This window comes from Mobula hypostoma, chromosome 9, assembly GCF_963921235.1.
Source record: "Mobula hypostoma chromosome 9, sMobHyp1.1, whole genome shotgun sequence".
NCBI lineage: Eukaryota > Metazoa > Chordata > Chondrichthyes > Myliobatiformes > Myliobatidae > Mobula > Mobula hypostoma.
Genome location: NC_086105.1, coordinates 62,731,662 through 62,756,126, shown reverse-complemented (window position 1 = coordinate 62,756,126; position 24,465 = coordinate 62,731,662). Strand labels below are relative to the sequence as shown.

The following is a 24,465-nucleotide window of genomic DNA, read 5'->3' as shown; positions in this document are numbered from 1 at the left end:
TATTTACAAATGGACAAGTGAAAACAAATATGTACGTACAAAATTTCCAAATATACAGAGGCTTTCTCCACAACAGACTTTGTCTTTACCTTCCAATATAACCATTTACCAATCACCAATTCCAACCTCCACACCTCTCTAGCAAAGCCAAACTGAGGGTTTAAATCTGGCTCTGCCTGGACTAGAAGGACCAGGAAATTCTACTGTTGGTCTTGGGGGCAGGGGGGAAATAACCACGTGACAAGACGCAGAATTATTTCAGATGCAGAATTAGTACATTTTAAACAGGGATTCTAACATCCTACCTTTTTATTTCACAACAAATACCTTAGTTAAACCCATAGATCAGTGTCCACATGCTCAGTTGAATATAGAAGATTAATGCCTCCCCACCAGTGGTGTTGCCTGTGTAGGGTGTGGTGCGCCTGCTCCCACTAACCCAGGCGTTATTTTAGGACGCCTCAAACTGTCCCTCGGGTCTTTTGGGGCCATTCTGCTTTCTACAAACTGACGTAACAGTGTTAGTGAAAATAAATGAAACTGTTTGGAATCCTTATTTTTATGAGTTGTAAACAAGTACAGCATGTTAACTGAAGAGATTGTTTTGATTAGCCAAGCCAGCGATGGTTTTACTGTTGAGGTGTGTAAATGGTGAACTCCCAAGAAGACAGGAGGGCGAGGTGTGTGAACTACTGGGGAAACTGGACCAGGGACAGAACAAGGAGGAGTGACTAAGGCTACGTCCACACTAGACCAGATAAATCCGTAACCGAAGCTTTTTCTCTTCAGTTTGACCCTCCGACCACTGAAACAGTGTTTTCCTCTCCTGAAAACGGAGCTTTTCTAAAACGCCCTCCAGAGTGTGTAAATTTGAAAACGCCGATTGTGCAGAGCAGTGTGGATGGGGTAACCAGAGATTTCTAAAAATGCGGTCATGACGTGCTGGAACAGATAGTGGTGGCAGCATGGCATTTCATTGTTTTCTTGAACGCAACTTCCCAGGCAACCTAACAATTTCAGAACAGACGGCAACCAGACTGAAGCCAGAAGAGTTAGAAATGTACTCAACAAATACTTTGACCCATAACTTACTGAATAAATATAATCACTTTGCCCAGTTTTCTGTCCTTGCTTGTATGAAAGTGGTTTACCCATTTATGCAAGTACTTCTCTGACAATAGATGTGTAACAGCCTAATGTAACACCGTACGGAAATACAAAATAGTACCAATGCAGACATGTTTTATACATTTAACAAGGTGCTTTATTAATGCAACAGAGTTAGTCAGTTTCTCAATGTTCGTTTTCAGCCAGGTCATACTGTCCGTGAACTCCCTGTCGGTTGCCTCCATACACTCCAGTATTTGTTTTTTTTTTAAGTTTTAAATCCTCCTGCACGAGAGCCAAAAGCTGTCCCTTGTTTGGCAATTCCCTTTTAAGTTTTTCTAGTCTGTAACTGCACAAACGCGCACTTTCACAGCGAGGTTCGACACCAAACATGTCACTTGTTTTCTGTAGATGTGTCCTGCGCATGCCCAGTAGGAGGAGATTTGCCCAAATACCCGTTTTAATGTGGACGGAGGTACTTTCAAAAATGCCTGGTGTGGACACCTATTGTTTTTATGTGAAACTGGCGTTTTCAAAATTATCTGGTCCAGTGTGGACGTAGCCTAACTGGGCAAAGTTAGTGGGATAATTAGCACTGCAAACCTGTTCTGTCAGTTAGTTTATTATTATCAAGATACAGTGAAAAGCTTATCTTGCACAGTATACAGATTGAAATTACACAGTGCATTGAGGTAGATCAAGAAAGTGCAGTGCAGGTAAACAATAAAGTGCAAGCTCATAATGAGATAGCAAAAAACATAAGAGATTCTGCAGAAACTGGAAATCTTGAGCAATACACACAAAATGGTGGAGGAACTCAGCATGTCCATCTGGGTAGCCTCCATCCTGATGGCATAAATATCAATTTCTCCAATTTCCCCTCCCTCCTCTTTTTTTCATTGCCCATTCTGGTTCTCCTCTCACCCCTTCTCTTCTCCTCACCTGCCCATTACCTTCCTCTAGTTCCCCTCTTCCATCCCATAGCCCACTCTTCTCCCATTATTCCTTTGTCTTCAGCCCTTTACCAATTCCACCTATCACCTCTCCGTTTCTTACTTCTTCCACCTTTCCCCCACCTACCTGCCTTCCCCCTCAACTGGCTTCACCTATCACATGCTAGCTTGTGCTCTTTCCCCTCTCCCATCTTTGTATTCTGGCTTCTACCCCCTTCCTTTCCAGTCCTGATAAAGGGTCCCTCAGTCCAAAACATTGACTGTTTATCCCTCTCTATAGATGCTACCTGAATTGCTGAGTTCCTCCAGCATTTTGTGTATGTTGTACAGGTGTTCCCCACTTTACAAACATTCGCTTTATGCCACTTTACTTTTACCAAAGACCTACATTAGTACCTGTTTTCGTTAACTGAAAGAGGATTTTCGCTTTTACGAAAAAAGACGCCCGCTGTAAACTTGTGTTTATTCCAAAGACTACCATGACCGTGAAGCCTTGTGCGGGCAGGTGTGTGCGCATGCGTGTACATGCCGATTTTTTTCTACAAATCGGTTTTGGCTAAATCATCCCAATTCTGTTAAGTGAAACTACAGTACACTGTACATACATTATTTCTACTTTATATAGGCTGTGTATTTATTTTATCATTCCTGCTTTTACTATATGTTAGTGTTATTTTAGGTTTTATGTGCTATTTGGTATGATTCGGTAGGTTATTTTTCCCATATAAATTAATGGTAATTGCTTCTTTGCTTTCCGCCATTTCCGCTTACAAACAGTTTCATAGGAACGCTCTACCTTCGGATAGTGGGGGAACCTGTATAGCAAATTTGGCTAAGTGGTGTAATAACAACAACCTCGCACTCAATGTCAATATGACTAGGAACTGATTGTAGACTTCAGGAGAGGGAAACCAGAGGTCCATGAGTCAGTAGTCATCAGAGGATCAGAGGTGGAGAGGATCAGTAACTTTAAATTCCTGGGTGTCACTATCTCAGAGGACCCGCCCTGGACCCATCATATAAATGTAATTGCAAAGATAGCACACCAGCGCCTCTACTTCCTCAAGAGTCTGCAGAGATTTGGCATGTCATCAGAAACCTCGGCAAACTTCTCTAGATGTGTGGTGGAATGTGTGCTGACTGGCTGCATTTCAGCCTGGTATGGAAACACCAATGTCTTTGAGCAGAAAATCTTACAAAAAGGTAGTGGGTTCAGCCCAGTACATCACGGATAAAACCCTCCCAAACATTGAGCACATCTACATGAAACACTGCTGTAGAAAAGCAGCATCCATCGTCAAAGATCCTCACCACCCAAGCCATGCTCTTTTCTCACTGCTGCCATCAGGTTGAAGGTACAGGTAGCTCAGGATTCACACTACCGGGTTCAGGAACAGTTACTACCCATCAACCATCAGGCTCTCGAACAAAAGGAGATAACTACACTCACAAAACACGAGGAATTCTGCAGATGCTGGAAATTCAAGCAACACACCTCAAATTTGCTGGTGAATGCAGCAGGCCAGGCAGCATCTCTAGGAAGAGGTACAGTCGACATTTCGGGCCGAGACCCTTCGTCAGGATTCAGGTCTTGCCGAAGAGTCTCTACCCGAAACGTCGACTGTACCTCTTCCTAGAGATGCTGCCTGGCCTGCTGCATACACCAGCAAATTTGAGGTGTGTTGCCTGAGATAACTACACTCATTCTATTTCTGGTGTTCCCACAACCAATGGTCTATTTAAGGAGTCTTTATCTTGTTATTTCATGCTTGTTATTTATTTGTATTTGCATCTGCACGATTTGTTGTTCATTGATCCTGTTTACAGCTACTGTTCTATAGATTTGCTAAGTATGCCTGCAGGAAAAAGAATCTTGGCAACATGTATGTACTCTGATAATAAATTTTACTTTGACTTTAGAGGTATCTGTGTGAGCTGAAGAGCCCATCCTATCACACGAGAAGACCATTCAAGAGATTGATGACAGCAGGGTAGAAGCTGTCCTTGAGTCTGGTAAGGCTTACTTTCAGGCTTTTGTATCTTCCGCCCGAAGGGAGAGGGAAGAGGAGAGAATGTCCGGAGTGGGTGGGGTCTTTGATTATGCTGGCTACTTTACTGAGGCATTGAGAAGTAATGTAAATTGATGCTGTTAAGTAGAGAAACTGGAGAGGCTATAATTATTACTGGAGCAAAGAAGGTTGCGGGGATACTTAAAAGATTTTCAAACATGATTTGGGTTTTTGATTTAATAAATAGCAAAAAGAAAGTGGCTACTTGCAAATAAAAATGAATTAATTAAAGAAAAGGAGCCTATAGGCAAAGACCATATGACATACAGTAGGAGAAGTTCCAATTTCCCCCCGGGATCAATAAAGTATGACTATGACTAAGAATGAGGCCTTTTGACCCATTGAGTCTGCTCCGCCATTCCATCACGGTGGATTCATTGTCTCTCTCAACCCCACTCTCCAGCCTTGTCGCCTTAACCTCTGACTCCCTTACTAATCAAGCACCTATCAACCTCTGCTTTCAATATATCTAATGATGGTCTCCACAGCTGTCTGTGGCAATGAATTCCACGGATTCACCACCCTCTGGCTAAAGAAATTCTTTATCAATTCTGTTCTAAAAGGGAAGTCCTTCTATTCTGAGGCTGTGCCCTCTGATCCTAGACTCCCCCACTATTGGAAACATCCTTTGTACGTCCACTCTACATACTGTAGGCCTTTCAATATTTGATAGGTTTCAATGAGATCTCCTCTAATTCTTCTAAACTCCAGCAATCACAGGCCCAGATCCATCAAATGCACCTCATCCATTAACCCCTTCATTCTTGGGATCATTCTCTGGACCTTCCCCAATGCCAGCACATACTAAGCGGCATTCTTTTTAAAAGTGAACAGTTATGTGTAACACCAGTGTGACCATCAAAGATAGCTCTTCAAGGGAAATGAATTTACATATATTTATAACAAAATTCAGTATTAATGGGGTCAGTATTAAAATGCTAAACTAATTGGTAGCTCCATCAAAACAGATGATAAACACAGGAGGCCCCCTTTGATGCTCTATAGTCATGATTCTGTGAACTTAATCTTTCCTTTATCCAAGACCACAGCTTACTTTTCTTTAGCAGGTGGGTAGGAAGATATTCATTGGGGCCAAGAATCTTGGCCACTCTAATCCTTCTTAAAGGAACAGGTGTCTAGATACTCTCTAAATATAACACACCAACTAATTCTGGATGAATTTGTCTCTGCTATTAAATTATTGATCTGAAAGTAAAAAAAAATGCTGAGTTTTCATTTTGATTATTAAGATTCCATAATCAGAACAGGAGGAAAACTTATGAAAGCCTGGATCTCAAATAATCTTAAAGAGCCCAAATTAAATAAGTCCTGATGCAGGGAATGGACCTGAAACATTGATCATCCCTTTGTCTCCACAGATGCTGCTCAACCACTCAGTATCTGCAGTCTTATATGTCTCTAAATTAAATATCACTCAGTTTCCACATTTAAAAGCATTGCCTCTTCAGTCTGTAGATCTCTGCTGAATTCAGTTACAAAATGGAATGTGAGGTGGTACACTTTGGAAGGACAAACTCCAAGGCAGAGTACAAAGTAAATGGCAGGATACTTGGTAGTGTGGAGGAGCAAAGGGATCTGGAGGGACATGTCCACAGATCCCTGAAAGTTGCCTCACAGGTAGATAGGGTAGTTAAGAAAGCTTATGGGGTATTAGCTTTCATAAGTCGAGGGATGGAGTTTAAGAGTCGCGATGTAATGATGCAGCTCTATAAAACTCTGGTTAGGCCACACTTGGAGTACTGTGTCCAGTTCCGGTCACCTCACTATAGGAAGGATGTGGAAGCATTGGAAAGGGTACAGAGGAGATTTACCAGGATGCTTCCTGGTTTAGAGAATGTGCATTATGATCACAGTTTAAGGGAGCTAGGACTTTACTCTTTGGAGAGGAGGATGAGAAGAGACATGATAGAGGTATACAAGATATTAAGTGTAATAGATAGAGTGGACAGCCAGTGCCTCTTCACTGCTCAGTACAAGAGGATATGGCTTTAAGGTAAGGGGTGGGAAGTTCAAGGGGGATATTAGAGGAAGTTTTTTTTACTGAAGAGAGAATGCACTGCCTGAGTCCGTGGTGGAGGCAGATACACTAGTGAAATTTAAGAGACTGCTATACAGGTATATGGAGGAATTAAAGGTGGGGGGGGGTCATACAGGAGGTAGGGTTTAAGGGTCGGCATAACATTGTGGGCTGAAGGGCCTGTACTGTACTGTACTATTCTATGTTCTAACATGGAAAGGCAAGGGGAGGATAGAGGAATCAATCAGATCTTGGTGTGCTGGGACACGAGAAGGGTTGTAGGAAGTTCCCAGAAGTGTAACTTTGTACTTACGGTGTGTGGTATGGGAGGGATAGGAGCAAGTTCCTGGAAGTGCTGGGAGATTAAGTTAACTGCGTTAACAGCGCTATCTCGTGGCTCCGCGCTGGGGACAAGTTTAAAGTAGGATGCTCGAAGTGCAGCTTGCAATTTAAGATATAGAATGAACAGGAAAGCAGAGTAATTCTGGAAGTGCAGCTTATGCTGAGGACATAGACCAAGCGAGGCAAAAACGTGGGAGTCTTAGTAAGGGACCCTTCTAGTCGAGATAGAGAACGAAGTGCTTACTGTAGGATGCCGGAGGTGCAGCTCTTTGATGGATACATCGAAAGGGCGCGAAACCCGGGTGGTTCTAGAGTTGCAGCTCCGAGATGGGGACATGGCGAGAGGCGAGGTGGGGGTGGGGTTCGGGCAGCTCCGTGCTGGGGACATAACCAGAAATAATGAACCATAGACACACACATAACATCCTGATGAAAGGGAAGAGTTTCGGCCCGAAACGTCGAATGTTCGTTCCCCTCTTTAGATGCTGTGTTACTCACGATTTCCAGCATCTGTAGAATCTCTTGTGTTTGTGAACCGATGGGGATTCTGGAGCTGTAACTCCGTGCTGGGGACATACTGAAAGCTGAGTGTGGGGTGACGGGGCGCTGGAGCTGCAATGCCGTGCTGGGGATCTACCGGGAGCTGGAGAACCACCGGGGTTGGGAGGCAAGGTACTGAACCTGTAGCTCCAGGATGTGGGGTTGGGGGGGGGGTCAAGCCTCGATTAGCTGCGGGTGAGTCGGCCTGACGGTGGAGGAGTTGTGTGAGACGGGGAGGGGGGCGGTGAAACAATGGCGATACGCTTCTGACGGGAGGGAGTAGAATCAGCCGGCGGGTGGGGCCTGTAGGGAGCCGGGGAGGAAGAGAGATCGGCAGCGTCGGAGTTGGGGAGGGGTGGGAGGGTGGTGACGGCCGGGGAGGAGGGGCGTGCGGCGGCCGGGGGAGGGAGGGAGGGAGGGCGGGCCGGGCCGTGTCCCGGACGTGCAGCTCCGCGCTGGGACTGGCTCCTCCGCAGCCATTTTGTCCAACCACAGGCGACTCTGCGACCAACCAACCAGGGCTCCGGCTGCGCTTCAATAAGGTTTGTCGCCGCTCGGCCAATGATCGCTACCGGTGGCTCCGGGCTCGGCGCTTGAACCTGGCGGCCGCCTCCTGTCAGCCGAGCGGACGGCGGCAGCGCGGCTTGAGTCGCCGTTCCTTCTCACCTTTCCCCCCGCTTCAGTTTTACCGGAGCCCCGGGCCTCGTTCGCTCTCGCCTTTCCGACCGTCTCCCCCCCCCCCCCAAATCTTTGCTTCCTGCTGCTCGGCCGCCCGCCGTAACTCGAGCCCGTGGTTTGGGTGGGCCCTGCACCAGTCGCCTTCGACCGCATGCCACCCCCGGGGCTCCAGCACCCACATCTTCTTTCCTTCCCCAGACTGTGAGGAGAGGGGGGCAGGCCCGAGGGGACAGGCCGGTCGCGACACTGTGGAGGCGGGAATGAGAGACCGCGGTCCATAGGCCCGGAGCTGGGGCCTTGGACTGAGGGCAGGGGTTTAGTTTGAGGCGATGCCTGTATGGGAAGGCGTGAAGTGAAGGATAGGGATCCCCTGATGGGTAGGGAAAGAAGAGGATGGAGATCCCGTGTTGGGAGGGTGTGGAAGAGACGGATAGGGGGTCGTTGGAGGGGGTTGGGAAGAGAGGTAGCAAGCGGGAGGAAGGTTGTGAGTGGATAATAGGGAGCCGATGGGGGGGGGGCACAAAGGACAGGGAGTACGTGTACTTGTGTGTGTTTGGGGGAAAGGGGTGAGAGGGAACCTCTGTGGGGTGGAAAGAGGAGGATGGAGAGCCCATTGGAATGGGTTTGAGAGGAGGATGGGAAGCCCATGGGGACTGGGGTGGGATAGAAACAGTGGATGATGGGGAACCTGCAGAGGTTGGGGAGGTAGTGGTGGTGGGTGGGTGCAAGCCATTTGAAGGAGGGAAAAGCGGAGGGAGAACCTTTTGATTATTATGCAGGAATAGCCAGTCAGTGTGGATTGTGAGGTATACTGAGGTGGAAGTGCATCCTAATTAAGAAAGTGGGGCTGTAAGGTAAATGGAGGGAGGAATCAAGGGGAGATGTGGTTAAGCACTGGGGAAAGAAAGTGTGCGGGAAGTGGGCAGCCTGGGGAAGGAGGGATGGAAGATGCAGATTGAATTGACTATTATTTGCATCCTTCATGTTCATGAGGAGTAAAAACAGGACAGTTTAACATAGAAATACAGTTGTCCTGAATAGTGGGAAGTTCACATCCACAGATGCACTGGGGTGTCCGCACCGCTTTGCAGAGTCCTGTGATTGAGGGTAGTGCAGTTCCCATACCAGGCGGTGATGCAGCAAGTCAGGATGCTTTGTTTTGTTGCACTTTGTTAGGTTTTCCCCTTTGTTCCAAGCCCAATGAGAATGAGGTGGTAGAGTTAAGCCACATGATTCCCCTTTGGACTGAGTGAACATCACTAGCTCATTAGGGAGGTACCCGTGCCTTCAGCAGGTTCTAAGTTCTTATGCTCTCTGGCATTTTATTCTGCTTTGTGGTATCTACCTCTGTGCACCCTTACCGGTTTCAAATTGACATGTGTGAAGTTTCAAGCTGAGTATGTACTTTACCTCACTGCTCACTCAAATGTGAACGAGCAGGTACAAATGGTGTTGCTGTTTTGTGATTAAAACTGACAATCTCATTAGGTCAGTTGTCAAAGTTGCCCCTGAAGAAAGTTTTTTAAAAAAAGTAAAGCCCTGAATGTGTACATCCCCTTTGAGGATGTCACAAAATGCAAGCAATGAATAGCTACTGAATGTTGAAGTTGTGCAAGGCAAGTTCCAAGAAATAAATTCATTGATGTTGGTCATACCCTCTGTTTTCTGTTTATAACTAGGAGCAATTTAAAACTTGTGCTAACACTTGTGTGAAAGTTCAAATTGTGTGTGTGCTCGCAGAAGGATCAACAGATGAATCTACTGTACTTGGATTTCACTTTAATTAGGGCAATTGACATTGCTGCTTTTTTGTTCTTCTTATTACCAGGTGCTGTTTCAGCTTGCAAATGGCTGCCTGTGTCCAATTTAAATGAAGTTCCGTAAACTGAATGCTAAGGATGGAAATGAGCAGTTTATTTCATATCAGACACAAAATAAAATCAATTTGATTAGCTTCTGTTAAGCAGATATATGTGGGCAATCTAGGAAAGATGACAACTATATTGTGGACAACACACATCAAAGTTGCTGGTGAACGCAGCAGGCCAGGCAGCATCTCTAGGAAGAGGTGCAGTCGACGTTTCAGGCTGAGACCCTTCGTCCTGAAACGTCGACTGCACCTCTTCCTAGAGATGCTGCCTGGCCTGCTGCGTTCACCAGCAACTTTGATGTGTGTTGCTTGAATTTCCAGCATCTGCAGAATTCCTGTTGTTTGCGTTTTTAAACTATATTGTGGATATCATTTTCCTCGGTAGCATTCAACCATGAATTAACACTTGCTGCAACAACAGTACATCATTGGGGTTTTGGCATCCATTGATCAATAATACTGAAAGTGTCAGTTACAACAAACAGGCCCAGTGACATATAACACCCTCAATGGTGAATGCTTGATAAGATTCTAAATTATCTGCATAACCCCATGTTGGGTATGTTTTGTGTGTGATTCATGCAGTACCTGCCCTTTATACAATGACAGCTGTGTTAGTCAACACATTTACATGTGGGAAAATCTCCTTCAGTGTTTTGCAGGTGCCTAAGGAAGGGTGGAAAAATTGCTTTTAAGAAGAAATGAAAAATATTCCATTACTGTAATCAGAATCAGGTTTAATATCACTGGCATATGTCATGAACTTTGTTGTTTTGTGACAGCAATCCAGTGCAATAAAAACTATGGATTACCTGAAATATGTGTGTGTATATATAAAAATATAGTGAGGTAGCATTCCTGGGTTGGTTCATTGTCTGTTCAGAAATCTAATGGCGGAGGGGAAAAAGCTGTTGAGTTTGCCTGTTCAGGCTCCTGTACCTCCTTTCTGATGGTAGTAATAAGAAGAGGGCATGTCCTGGGTGATGGATGACGTCTTTTCAAGGCGTTGCCTCTTGAAGAAGTCCTCGGTGGGGAGGTTAGTGCCCATGATGGAGCTGACAGAGGTTACAAACCTTTGCAGCTTTACCCGATCCTGTGCATTGGCACCTCCAAACCAGACGGTGATGCGACCAGTTAGAATGCTCTCCACTTGTAGAAATTTGCTAGTCTTTGTTGACATTACCAAATCTCTTAATGAAATATAGCCGCTGTTGTACCTCTTCGCTATTTCAGAACATCCCAAAGTTCTCATAGTTATGACATTTTTTAACATTTTGTCACTGCAGTGAAGCCAGTATTGTTCATCCTGTGACTCAAGGATAGAGCAACAAATTGTGTAGCCCAGTGTCTACTTTTCAGAAACTTTGAATTTGTTTCTGCTTCTAAGCATATTGTAGACACTTTGTGAATTGCACAGAATTGTTTGAACTGTGCCCTGCACAGTGTGGAAGACTCACCTCCTATTTGCATATGAGAAGTGCATCTGTTTTGGGGTTCATTTCAAGCAATGTTCATTGTGTTCTGGGTAGGGCTGAATGGGGTGTCTCTGTGAATGTGTTTGTTTTGTTCCTGCTGTTTTCCTGTGACAGCTAATCTGTGCTTAGTGTGGTCCCACACACATAAATGAAATCTGCCTGGTGATGACAATGGTGACAACACGAGAGACTGCAGATGGTACAGTCTAGAGCAACAAACAATCTGAACAACTTCCTGGAGGGCCTCACTAGGTCAAGCAGCATCTGTGAGGTGGGGGAGTGGGGTAGTGGTGGTGGTGGAAGGAATTAAGGAATTGATGTTTTGAGTCAAAACCCTGCATCAGGATGAATATGGAAGGTGGGGCGGGTAGGTAGATAGCCAGTGTAAATCAGTGGGAGGGGTGAGACAGGGACCTGTAGATGATGGGTGGACTGAGGAGGGTGAAAGATTATGAGCAGATGGAGCCATATAGGGGAGGAGGAGGGATAGAATTGGGAGACACAGTCAAGTGAACCTCACCTCCATGTAAATGGCTCCCTCTGCCTCTCATTTTTTGGACCGCATCCACCTGCCTCTGCCTCCCAACCCACAACCTGGCTCCATTTGCCCGTTATCTTCAGTTCACCAATCACCTCTGCCTTCTGTACTGACTATCCTCCTCTCCACAATTAGTTCTGGTGGTGGAGGATTTCATCCTGAAGTCAACATTTCCTTCCCCCATTCCCCCGCCCCCCACAGGTGTTGTTCGACTGCTGACTTCATCCAGCGCACTATTTATTGCCTGCTTTAACGTCTCTTCCTCTGAACCACACAATGCTCCATCTCTCAACAATGCAGATCTTTCTTTGTAGGACACTGGGGTTTAAGCTAACCTTTGTGTTCTGATCTCTACTGTGGAGCTTTAACTCACATTTTCTGAACTTGACAAAAATAATTCCACAGGGCCACGACTGGAGAGCAGGAGAAACATTAGTGTATAATGTGATGGCCGTAGGCTCCACTGGCGATCCTGAGGCATTGGATAAATATGTAAAAAGCCAGAACTGGAAGAATAAATGTGGAGCCCTTCATGATTGTTAATTTACGTTTTTTAATGAGCCCGTGTTGTTGAGACTAAGCTGCAACTGAAAACAGAACTTCCTCTGAAGTAGCACATTTTACATTCTCCAGATGGCCTGATATGCTTTAATTACTTCTGAAATGCTGGATACAACCGTGCAAGAGCAGAGCAAAGACAATAGGATGGAAAATTTGTTTTGTGGTATCATTTGAGCAATTGACTGGGTGATTTCTGCCTACTTAATAAAGCCAGGGGAACTTCAGCATCTCCCAGGTCATCTGAATGTTTGTTGGTTCAGTGACTCGATAGCTGTTTCTGGACAGTTTGTAAACATGAGCTTTGGATTGTGCCATTTGTAAAAGAGAGTCACAAATGTACAGAAACTTTGCCAAGAGAATGTGGAACCTGGATGAACACATGTAAGAAAGAATAGGTCACCATTCTTGATAGGTCGGGTTGAAAAGGGTGAGAGGAAACTCAAGTTCGACTTGCCTACTGCTATGGCCAATTAAGCAGGGTAGCTTGTGCTTGCACTGCATGTTTTATGTAGATAATTTTGATGCACCTGCTGTAACAGCTCAGTGTGGAGACTGAGGAGAACAGCTGGCCGGAAGTCCCTAAATATGTCAGCAAACTTAGATAGTTGAAGAAGACAGGCACCTGTAAACTGTTTTGGAATAATATTTCAGCAAATTTCTCTTGATAATACTGTAGTTTTGAAGGTTTCAATCTTTGTTAAATTATTATTTGTCAAATGTACATCAAAACATACAGTGAAATGTGTCATTTGCATCAAATCAAATCAGCAAGGATTGCACTGGGCATCCTTGCTTCCAGTGTTAAAATAGCATGCCCCCCAACTCACTAACCTTAACTATGTCTTTATAACGTGGAAGAAAACCGGAGCACCCGGAGGAAACATACAAAATCATGGGAGAAATATACAGACTGCGGCAGGAATCGAACCCCGATCCTATAGCTGGCATTGTAAAGGGTTACGCTAACAGCTGTGCTGCTGCGCTGTACCGTATAATACAGTATGAGTTGTGGTTTGTTGTTCAGATGTTGTTTTAGATTGACTAAATAAGAAAATATTCAGTGTGAATTGAATTTGGTGGTATTCATTCCTAAACAGTGAATTGTTAGCACAGCTGAGTTTTATTTTAGTATTGCGGGGGAGAAAGAATGTTCTGGAAAGTAACACAGTAAAGATTGTTACTTTCAGCTGGTTGGAAAATTTGCCTTGCTTCTCTGCAATCTGTATTGACTTGGGTTATCCTTCCATACTTCTCTGTGGCATAGAATTCCACATATGTGACAATTATAATTACCTGCTAATGAACCTTGTGCTGAAGCATGAATGATAGAAAAATGGAGGGCTATGTAGAGGGAAAGATTAGATTGATCTTAAGAGTAGGGTGTAAGATTGACACCACATTGTGGCCTGAAGGGCCTGTAATGTAGTGTTCTATGTTTAAAGTATTTTATGGGACAGAATTGAGCTGTGTTAATTTACAGCCACTTCTTGCAAGCATGTTTGAGATTCTGGATTTTTATCCTAGGCACTAACTCATTTAAAAGATCCCCTTCAAAGTGGAAAAGAATTTTAAGTTAGTATTGCTAACATTGGTTAATTTTGGTTTATTGTAGAAGGTTGACTTGTTTGCCTCACTTTGAAGCCAAATGTTTCCATTTGAAGTCTAAATCACCAAATCTGGTGTTTATTCTAATTTCTTAATCATTTTAGTTGCAGTATGAAGAGTTTCAGGTAAAGTTTTCCAATCACCAAGTGAGGTAGTTATCAGTAAGCTAAAATAGAAAATATTGGAAACGTATAGCAGGTTTGTCAACGTCAGTCTCTTGTTCCTAAAAGCATTCATCTTGAAAATATTTCATTGGTGTTGAAATTTGAACTGGATATGACCTGTAGTCTCCGTGGCCACTTTATTAGGTACACCTGTATACCTTGTTAATGAAAATATCTAATCAGACAATTATGTGGCAGTAACTTAGTGCATAAAAGCATGTAGATATGATCAAGTGTTTCAATTGTTCTTAAGACCAAACATCAGAAGGGTGAAGAAATGTGATCTAAGTGGCTTTGACCGTGAAATGATTTTTGGTGCAAGATGGGGTTGTTTGAGTATCTCAGAAATTGCTGATCTCCTGGGATATTAAACCATAAGATCAGAATTAAGCCATGCAGCCCATCAAGACTGCTCTGCCATTTCATTACTGATCCATTTTTCCCTTTCAACTCTATTCTCCTGCCTTCTCTTGGTAACTCTGACTAATCAAGAAACTATCAACTTCTGCCTTAAATACACACGTTGACCTGGCACTGCCAGTGGCAACAATTTTCACATATTCGCTACCGACTGACTCTATCTAGGCCTTTCAGCATTCAATAGGTTTCAATGAGATTCCCCTCATTCTTCTAAGTTCTAGCGAGCAGGCCCAGAGCTATCAAATGCTCTTCATACGATAACCCTCAAATTCCCCTATCATTTTTGTGAACCACCTCTAAGCCCTCTTTGATGTCAGCACATCCTTCCTTAGGTAAAGGGCCCAAAACTGCTCACAGTACTCCAAATGAGGCCTCACCTGTGTCTTATAAAGCCTCAGCATTACATCCTTACTTTTATATTCTAGTCCTCTTGAAATGAATGCTAACATTGCATTTGCCTTCCTCAACATCGAGTCAACCAGCAAGTTAACGTTTAGGGATCCTGCACAAGTCTCTTTGCATGTAGGATTTTGAAATTTTCTGCCCATTTAGAAAATGATCTACATTTTTATTCCTTCTACCAAAGTGCATGACCATACACTTCCCGACACTGTATTCCATCTACCATTTCTGTGCCCATTCTGTTAATCTAAGTCCTTCTGCAGCCTCAAAACTCTCTGCCTCTCTATCTTCATAACATCCACAAACTTGGCCACAAATCCCCTGTGGAACACGATTAGACACCAGCAGACAACCAGAAAAGACTTTTATTCCCACTTTGCCTCCTGCTAATCAACCAATGTTATATCCATGCTAGTGTCTTTCCTGTAATACCACGGGCTCTCATCTTGTTAAGCAGCCCTGTGTGGCACCTTGTCAAAGGCCTTCTGAAAATCCAAGTGTGCAGCATCCATTGATTCTCCTTTGTCTATCATGCTTGTTATTTCCTCAAAGAATTTTCTAGTGGATTTGTCAGGCAAGATTTTCCCTTAAAGAAACCATGATGACTTTGGCCTATTTTATCATGTGTCTCCAAGTACCTGAGACAGTCAACTCCAACATCTTTCCAACCATTGAGGTCAGACTAAAATTCTGCCCTTATGTCTTATTATCTTATAGGATATGGCAAGAAGCCAGGTGTTGAGTGGGATCCAGGAATGGCGGAGCAGACTTGATGGGCTGAATGGCCTAATTCTCCTATGTCTTCTGGTCTTGTAGACTAACTGACCTATAATTTCCTTTCTTCTGCCTCCCTTCTTGAAGAGTTGAAGTAACATTTTCAATTTTCCAGTCCTTCGGAATCAAACTGATATCTGGTAATGCTTGAAAGATCACTACTAATGCTTCCACAACTCCCCAGCCACCTCCTTCAGAACCCTGGGGTGTAGGCCATCTGGTCCAGGTGACTTATCCACCTTCAGACCTTTCAGCTTCCCAAACACTTTCTCCCTAGTAATAGCAGTTACTTTCACTTCTCTGGCACTCATGAACTTCCGGCATTCTGTTAGTGTCTTCCACAGTGAAGGCAGATGCAAATTACTTGTATAGTTTATACGTTATTTCCTTGTTCCATATTACTACCTCTCCTATGTCATTTTCCAGTGGTCTGATCTACTCTTGTCTCTCTTTTACTCTATATATACTGTATCTGAAAGATCTTTTGGTATCCTCTTTGATATTGTTAGCTAGCTTACCTTCATGTTTCCCCTTTTCACTCCTTAATGGCTTTCTTTTCTGTTGCCTTCTGATGGTTTTTAAAAGTTTCAAATCCTGTAACTTCCCACTAATTGTTGCTCTATCACAGGGGTCCCCAACCTTTTTTTTACCGCGGACCGGTTTAATATTGACAATATTCTTGCGGACCGGCCGACAGGGGGTGGGGGGGGTGGTTGGTGTTCAAGTTCAACAGTGCATGACAGGGAATGAGGAAAGGTGCAGCTGACTCATATCGTTTCATATTGCCAAATCATATTGTTTCCTCACGGCCTGGTGGTTGGGGACCACTGCTCTATTATATGCCATTTATTTTGCTTTTATGTTGATTTTGACTCCCCTTGTCAGCTTCTTTAAATTGTTATCTATTCTGCGCCTTAGAAATTTCAGACTTTAGCTTCTCCCTCTCAAATTGCAGGGTGAAATCTATCATTATGATCACCATCTCCAGAGGGTTCCTTCACCTTAAGCTCCCTAATCAAATCCGATTCATTACTCAATACCCAATCCAGAATAGCCTTTCCCTTAGTGGGCTCAACCACAAGCTCTTCTAAAAAGCCATCTCATGGCCTTTCTACAAATTTCCCCTCTTGAGATCCAGCACCAATCTGCCTGCATATTCAAATCCCCCATGACTGTGGTAACATAGCTCTTTTGACATGCATTTTCTATCTTTCATTGTAATTTGTGGCCCACATCCTGTCTATTGTTCAGGAGCCTGTATAATACAACTCTCATCAGGGTCTTTTTACCCTTGCAGCTTTTTAACTACCCACAAGGCTTCTACATTTTTCAATCCTATGTAATCTCTTTCAATTTTTACCAATAGAGCTACCTCCTCTGCCTACCTGCCTGTCTTTTTGATACAATATGTATTCTTGGATATTAAGCTCCCAACGATGATCTTCTTTCAGTCATGACTCAGTGATGCCCACAGTGTCATGCCTGCTAACGTCTAACTGCACTACAAGATCATCTACCTTATTCCGTGTACTGCATGCATTCAAATACAGCACTTTCAGTCATCACCCTTTTTGATTTTACCCCCATGTTACACTGCAACTCATCCCACTGATTGGAATTTTACCCTATTATCGTTTTCACAAACAACAATCTCTAGAGTTTACAGAGAATGGTGCGAAAAACAATAAAACATCCTGTGAGTGGCAGTTCTGTGGGCAAAAACGCCTTGTCAAAGGAGAATGGCCAGACTGGTTCAAGCCGACAGGAAAGGGACAGTAACTTAAAATAATCATGTATTACAACAGTGGTGTGCAGAAGAGCATCTCTGAATGCACAGTACGTCGAACCTTCAAGTGGCAGCCTAAGGCCTCAAACATACGCTCAGTGACCACTGTACTAAGTACAGGAGTTAAAGCTATTTTTTGGGAAAAGAGAAAGAAGGAAAAAAGAACCCCTACTAACTAAAGCAAAAAAACCCAGCTTTTTTAAAATTATTATTATTGATACACTGTTTAGCTTGGTTAATAGTTTGACTATTATTATACATATTGATATATTGACTTGATTATTTCAATGTATTTTTTGTTGTCGATTTTCAATAATTAATAATAAAAAGATTTAAAAATGTAGATGTAAGTACAGGAGGTACCTAATAAAGTGACCACTCAGTGTATATTCAGTTCTGACCTGAAACTCAAATTTGTTCCTTTTCTTTACGGCTATTTTGAATTTTCTGGGATGCTTTTCACCCTGTGTTACATTTTTTATAGAGTTGTATAGATGTGAATAGGTATGGAAGATCATGCAGGCATAGGAAAGCATATATTCTTTTTCCCAGGAAGGGTGTTTTATAAACAAGAGGTTATAGGTTTAAACTGAGGTGAGAGATTTAAAAGGGTCATTGGGGCAGCTTCCTTATGCAAAGGGTGACGCTTATTTGGAATGAGCTGTCAGAAATGGTGGTTGAGGTGGGCACATTATTACCATTTAGAAGTCACCTAGATAAGTGATTGGATAGAAGAGATTTAGAGAGCTATGGGTCAAATGCAACCAGATGAGACTAGTTCACTGGGCATGGATGATTTTGGGTGAAGGTCCTATTTCTATGCTATACAGCTGATTGTGTTATAAAGTAGATTTCACAAGGCCTGTTTTTTCTTTGTGAAGGTACTTACAAATTTTTTTATTAAAATAAATAATATGAAGTTAGAATTCACTGTAGGTTTTAAATTTGGGTATAGCTTTTGGCATGATGCTACTATAGCTCGGGGTGCTGGAGTTCAGAGTCCGATTCTGGCGTCCTATAAAGAGTCTGTGCATCATCCCTATAAATGTATGGGTTTCCTCCGGATGCTGTGGTTTCCTCCCACAGTCCAAAGACGTACCAGGTAGGTTAACTGGTTATTGTAAATTTTCTTGTGATTAGATTGGGGTTTAATCAGTGGGATGCTGGTGGTGAGGCTCAAAGGTCCAGAAGGGTCTATTCCACGCTATATCTCTAAATAAGTAAATTATAGTTTTTTTAATAAAGTCATTCAACCATTGAGCATCATCACACCTCTGAATATTATCTTAACAATTCGCAGCAATTCAGTGTAACATTAGAATAAAAACAAATGCAGAAAACACGTAGCTTGGTCAACATCCAAAAAACAATGTTTTGAATTTGTCGTTGTTATCACAACTTAGATTTTAATTTAGATAGTTTGCTAACGCGTAAACTTTGAAGGTGGTATTTCAGTGGCCAGCCTTTGCCACAACAGACTGTACAAATTAGTTGACCATTTTACAGAGCTGTTCAGTGATTAAAATGTTTCCTGCAAACTTATTAGATGTCAACAGAATAATGAAAATTAGCGTAGGCTTTGATTATGAAACAAATTTTACATCTTCAGCATACTCAAAGGAAAGGTTTATATGGGTCAAACATGAACATAGCTTAGATGGGTATCTTGGCCAGCATAGCCGAGTTACGCCAAATGGCCTGTATCCATGCATTGTGAGTCTATGGCATTGCTTTAAAATAAAAGCATTAGGGTTTACATATGAGGAGTGTTACATGGCTCTGGGCCTGTACTCACTGGAGTTTAGTAGAATGAGAAGGGATCTCATTGAAACCTATTGAATATTGAAAGGCCTAGATAGAGTGGATATAGAGAGGTTATTTCCAATAGTGGGGTAGTCTACTACCAGAGGGCACAGCCTCAGAATAGATGAACAATATGGAGAAATTTATTTAGCCAGAAGGTGGAGAAACTATGGAATTCATTGTCACAGACAGCTTTGGAGGCTAACTCAATCGGTATATTTAAAGCGGAAGTTGATAGGTTCTTGATTAGTCAGGACATGAAAGGTTACAAGGAGAATGGGATTGAGAGGGATGGTAATTTAGCTATGATGGAATGGCGGAGCAAACTCCATGGACTGAATGGCCTAATTCTGATCCTATGGAATATTTTGTTCTAAAGTACTTTAAGCAGACCATATGAATTTTGATCAACTGACTGTAAGAGATTACAGTGTTTAATTCATACATTTTGGTTATTGACCTAGTTGCTGATCCTCATTTCAATGTAGGGAAATTGTGTCCAGTGATCACAATGTCATTAGTTTCAACTTAATTATGGAGAAGGATAGGACTGGATCCAGGGTTAAGATTTTTGACTGGAGGAAGGCTAACTTTGAGGAGATGCGAAAGGATTTAGAAGGAGTGGATTGGGACAATTTGTTTTATGGGAAGGATGTAATAGAGAAATGGAGGTCATTTAAAGGTGAAATTTTGAGGGTACAGAAACTTTATGTTCCTGTTAAGTTGAAAGGAAAGATTAAAAGTTTGAGAGAGTCGTGGTTTTCAAGGGATATTGGAAACTTAGTTTGGAAAAAGAGAGATCTACAATAAATATAGGCAGCTTGGAGTAAATGAGGCGCTCGAGGAATATAAAAAATGTAAAAAGAATCTTAAGAGAGAAATTAGAAAAGCTAAAAGAAGATATGTGGTTGCTTTGGCAAGTAAGGTGAAAATAAATCCAAAGGGTTTCTACAGTTATATTAATAGCAAAAGGATAGTGAGGGATAAAATTGGTCCCTTAGAGAATCAGAGTGGACGGCTATGTGCGGAGCCAAAAGAGATGGGGGAGATTTTGAACAATTTCTTTTCTTCAGTGTTCACTAAGTAGAAGGATATTGAATTGTGTAAGGTAAGGGAAACAAGTAGGGTAGTCATGGAAGCTATGATGATTAAAGAAGAGGAAGTACTGGCGCTTTTAAGGAATATAAAATTGGATAAATCTCTGGATCCTGACAGGATATTCCCTAGGACCTTGAGGGAAGTTAGTGTGGAAATAGCAGGGGCTCTGACAGAAATATTTCAAATGTCATTAGAAGCGAGGATAGTGCTGGAGGATTGGCGTATTGCTCATGCTGTTCCATTGTTAAAAAAGGGTTCTAAGAGTAAACCTAGCAATTATCGGCCTGTGAGTTTGATGTCAGTGGTGGGTAAATTGATGGAAAGTATTCTTAGAGATGGTATATATAATTATCTGGATAGACAGAGTCTGATTAGGAACAGTCAACATGGATTTGTGCATGGAAGGTCATGTTTGACAAATCTTACTGAATTTTTTGAAGAGGTTACTAGGAAAGTTGACGAGGGTAAAGTGGTGGATGTTATTTATATGGACTTCAGTAAGGCCTTTGAGAAGGTTCCACACGGAAGGTTAGTTAGGAAGGTTCAATCGTTAGGTATTAATATTGAAGTAGTAAAATGGATTCAGCAGTGGCTAGATGGGAGACGCCAGAGAGTAGTGGTGAATAACTGTTTGTCAGATTGGAGGCTGGTGACTAGTGGTGTGCCTCAGGGATCTGTACTGGGTCCAATGTTGTTTGTCATATATATATATATATATATATATATTAATGATCTGGATGATGGGGTGGTAAATTGGATTAGTAAGTATGCAGATGATACTAAAATAGGTGGAGTTGTGGATAATGAAGTAGGTTTTCAAAGCTTGCAGAGAAATTTGAGCCAGTTAGAAGAGTGGGCTGAAAGATGGCAGATGGAGTTTAATGCTGTTAAATGTGAGGTGCTACATTTTGGTAGGACTAATCAAAATAGGATATACATGGTAAATGGTAGGGCATTGAAGAATGCAGTAGAACAGAGGGATCTAGGAATAATGGTGCATAGTTCCCTGAAGGTGGAATCTCACGTGGATATAGTGGTGAAGAAAGCTTTTGGTATGCTGGCCTTTATAAATCAGAGCATTGAGTATAGGAGTTGGGATGTAATGTTGAAATTGTACAAGGCATTGGTAAGGCCAAATTTGGAGTATTGTGTACAGTTCTGGTCACCGAATTATAGGAAAGATGTCAACAAAATTGAAAGAGTACAGAGAAGATTTACCAGAGTGTTACCTGGGTTTAATCTCCTAAGTTACAGAGAAAGGTTGAACAAGTTGGGTCTTTATTCTTTGGACCGTAGAAGGTTGAGGGGGGACTTGATAGAGGTATTTAAAATTATGAGGGGGATAGATAGAGTTGACGTGGATAGGCTTTTTCCATTGAGAGTAGAGGAGATTCAAACAAGAGGACATGAGTTGAGAGTTAAAGGGCAAAAGTTTAGGAGTAACATGAGGGGAAACTTCTTTATTCAGAGAGTGGTAGCTGTGTGGAACGAGCTTCCAGTAGAAAGTGGTTGAGGCAGGTTCGATGTTGTCATTTAAAGTTAACTTGGATAGCTATATGGATAGGAAAGGAATGGAGGGTTATGGGCTGAGTGCAGGTCGATGGGACTAGGTGAGAGCAAGAGTTCGGCATGGACTAGAAGGGCCGAGATGGCCTGTTTCCGCGCCATAATTGATATATGATTATATGGAACTATAATACACATGAGTACACCGTGTTTATGGCTGTCTGTTTTGTAAACTTAGTTTCCAATGTTTTAGTACTTTTGTTTTTAGGACCAGGTGTGGAAAAGGAAAAAATGTCCAGGCCAAGACAATGCAGAAGGAAAATCTCAGCTGCTTGGAACTCTCCAGAAATATTAAATTTGCATAACAAGCATGTTAAATCTTGCGTTTAAGGTTTAAGATTGCTGAAGTATTTATGTTATATCTTAAGTATTTCAACTGAAGTTGCACAGTTATTTTTCTTTGAGCATAGGAGTTTTGCAGTTGAATGAAGTTGTTTATAGAGACTGTGAACCTAAGACTGGACTGCAGCAATTCCTCAGAGGTGACGTACTTCCAAAGAGATATTAAACAAAGCCCAGTCTTTTCTGTTAGACGTACATCCCATTGGCTGTGGTACTGTCTATGTGAATCTATTAGGTACTTGAATTAGTAACTGAATATGATTTCATTGTCAAAGCAGGCTAGGATGTGCTATTGAATTCTCTTGGTAACAGAAGTATAAGCTAGGTTTGGATTCAGATTTATTTATTGCATGTATATCAAAACATGCGTGTGTTATTTGTGTTAACAACCAACACACTCAAGGACATGCTGGGGGCAGCCTGCAAGGGTCACCACACATTCCGGCGCTAACATACCATGCCCACGATGTATAGCAGACCGTCACAAGCAGCAACAATACAAAATAACAACAGAAAAACAGGCCTCTTTCCCTTCCTCTCACCTACTCTCACACACAGGCAAGCTTCCAACTCCAGGAAGCTTCTGGGCCTCCAGTCCTAGGAGTAGCCCACTTGTTCCCCCAAAGCCTGCTCCATCAGTCAGAAAGATTGTGGTTGATTTAGATTGCAGACACTCCTTAATTTTTTTTCTCCTAATCCCTTTATTACTGAAACTGTTTATATTAGCATTAAGTTTGATTAATGACTCGGTTCTCTAGGGTAGAGAATTCTAAATATTTGAAACTTTCCTTATGATGGCCATATTTATCATATTTATTGAGTTCCATGCTTTCCACCCAATAGGGTGGCACGGTAGCTTAGCAGTTGATGTAATGCTGTTATAGTGCCAGTGACCCAGCTTCAATTCTGGAGCTGTCTGTAAGGAATTTGTACATTCTCCCCATGACCATGTAGCATTCCTTCAGCTACTCCGGTTTCCTCCCATATTCCAAAGATGGTACAGGTTAATAGGTTAATTGGTCACATGGCTGTAATTGGGCAGCATGGTCTGGAAGGGCCTGTTACCATGTCATATCTCTAAATAAATAAAATAGTAATCTATTGTAAGCACAAGTCATATCTCTCCTAGTCTGGCCTCGTTTCATGTTGTTCAGAGGAAAGTATTGCATATGTAATATCCTGGTTAAGATTTTTATGTTGGTATTCCATTTTAGTAGTTCTGTAAGGCAGTCTGTTCTGCTTTCAACATGTTTGGGTTTGAGCTAAAGATAAGGGGCTATGTTGTTCAGCTTAGGAATGTTGTGTCAGCCAATCATGATGGTGGAATTGGGAGAAGATTCTAGACAACACTGGGCAGAGAGGTTTTTGTGATGGATACTGGTGTGGATCGAGGTCTTTTTGCCGGGAGCTGGGAGAAGACAGGAGGAAAAATGGCTGAAGATGCCGTCCCTGTTGCACAAGGTGCTTTGTGCGGATGAATACCTTCAAGGAGGAAGGACCAGTACTTGTTTGTTTGAGATGGATTTCAAGCAACATTTGGAAGGTGGTGTGTGCTTTCACGCAGACCGTGGATTCAGCATGGGAGATGAACTCCAACTTGTGTGCACATTTGGACTGGGTTAACTGTAATGGGCCCTTTTTATTTATTTTTTTCTTTTTCCTACTGTTGGATAAAGCTGATATATGTAAACATGTTTTCTCTATAATTATATGCAGTGTACGGTCTGTTATTTCTTGCCAACAGCTAATTGCATGGGGACAGTATTAACACAAATCGGGGTCTGGGTGACTGAGACATTCCATCTTCCCAGTTTTGGTGGGATCCAAGTCATACCTACCATAGACGTACGGAGTTTGAGGAAGGTGGTTTTCTCATCGCGAGGGGCTAACGAGCCGCATCTCTAGAGATGCCCAGTAAAGAGGGGTTTCATATATAAATCACTTAAATCTCATGGTTCAATTGCTGAAGCTGATTTTCTGATTTGCATCTTGCCTAGAAAAAGACTTGCACTTCCATGGCACCCTTTGTGTGCTTCCAGCATCTTAAATTCTATGTAAACTGCATCAGTATTTTTGAACAGTGTTTACTGGTGTGATGCAGGAGTTGCTATATATTACACGTGCGTTGCAAGCTTTCCACAAATATCAATGTGCTAATAACAAGATGATTTTTTTTTGTGATAGTGATTCAGAGAGGAGTAATGGCGAGGTTACCTCAGGTAATTTTCGCATTCCTCTTCAGGACAGCACTATATATAGGATGTTTTACATTCACATCAAAAAGCAGAAAGGATCTTGGTTTAAGGTGTCATTGGGGAGATGAGTAAACTTCAG

General features: G+C 42.4%; 1 protein-coding gene across 3 annotated transcripts in view; it reads left to right on the top strand.

Annotated features, from left to right (window-relative positions):
* The first annotated feature begins 7,163 nt into the window (after positions 1 to 7,163).
* Positions 7,164 to 24,465, top strand: part of LOC134352394 (nuclear transcription factor Y subunit beta-like) — a 34,736-nt gene continuing 17,434 nt past the window's right edge. Inside the window, exon 1 of one of the 3 annotated variants that reach the window (XM_063059724.1) lies at positions 7,164 to 7,181. Coding sequence is in view for 1 of the 3 variants with exons in the window: in XM_063059722.1 (XP_062915792.1) it covers positions 23,606 to 23,674 (69 nt within the window). In the remaining 2 variants the exon portion in view is untranslated. Of the gene's footprint in view, positions 7,182 to 7,478; positions 7,592 to 23,563; positions 23,675 to 24,465 lie in introns of those variants that run through there. The other 2 variants (XM_063059723.1, XM_063059722.1) reach the window with 2 other exon arrangements.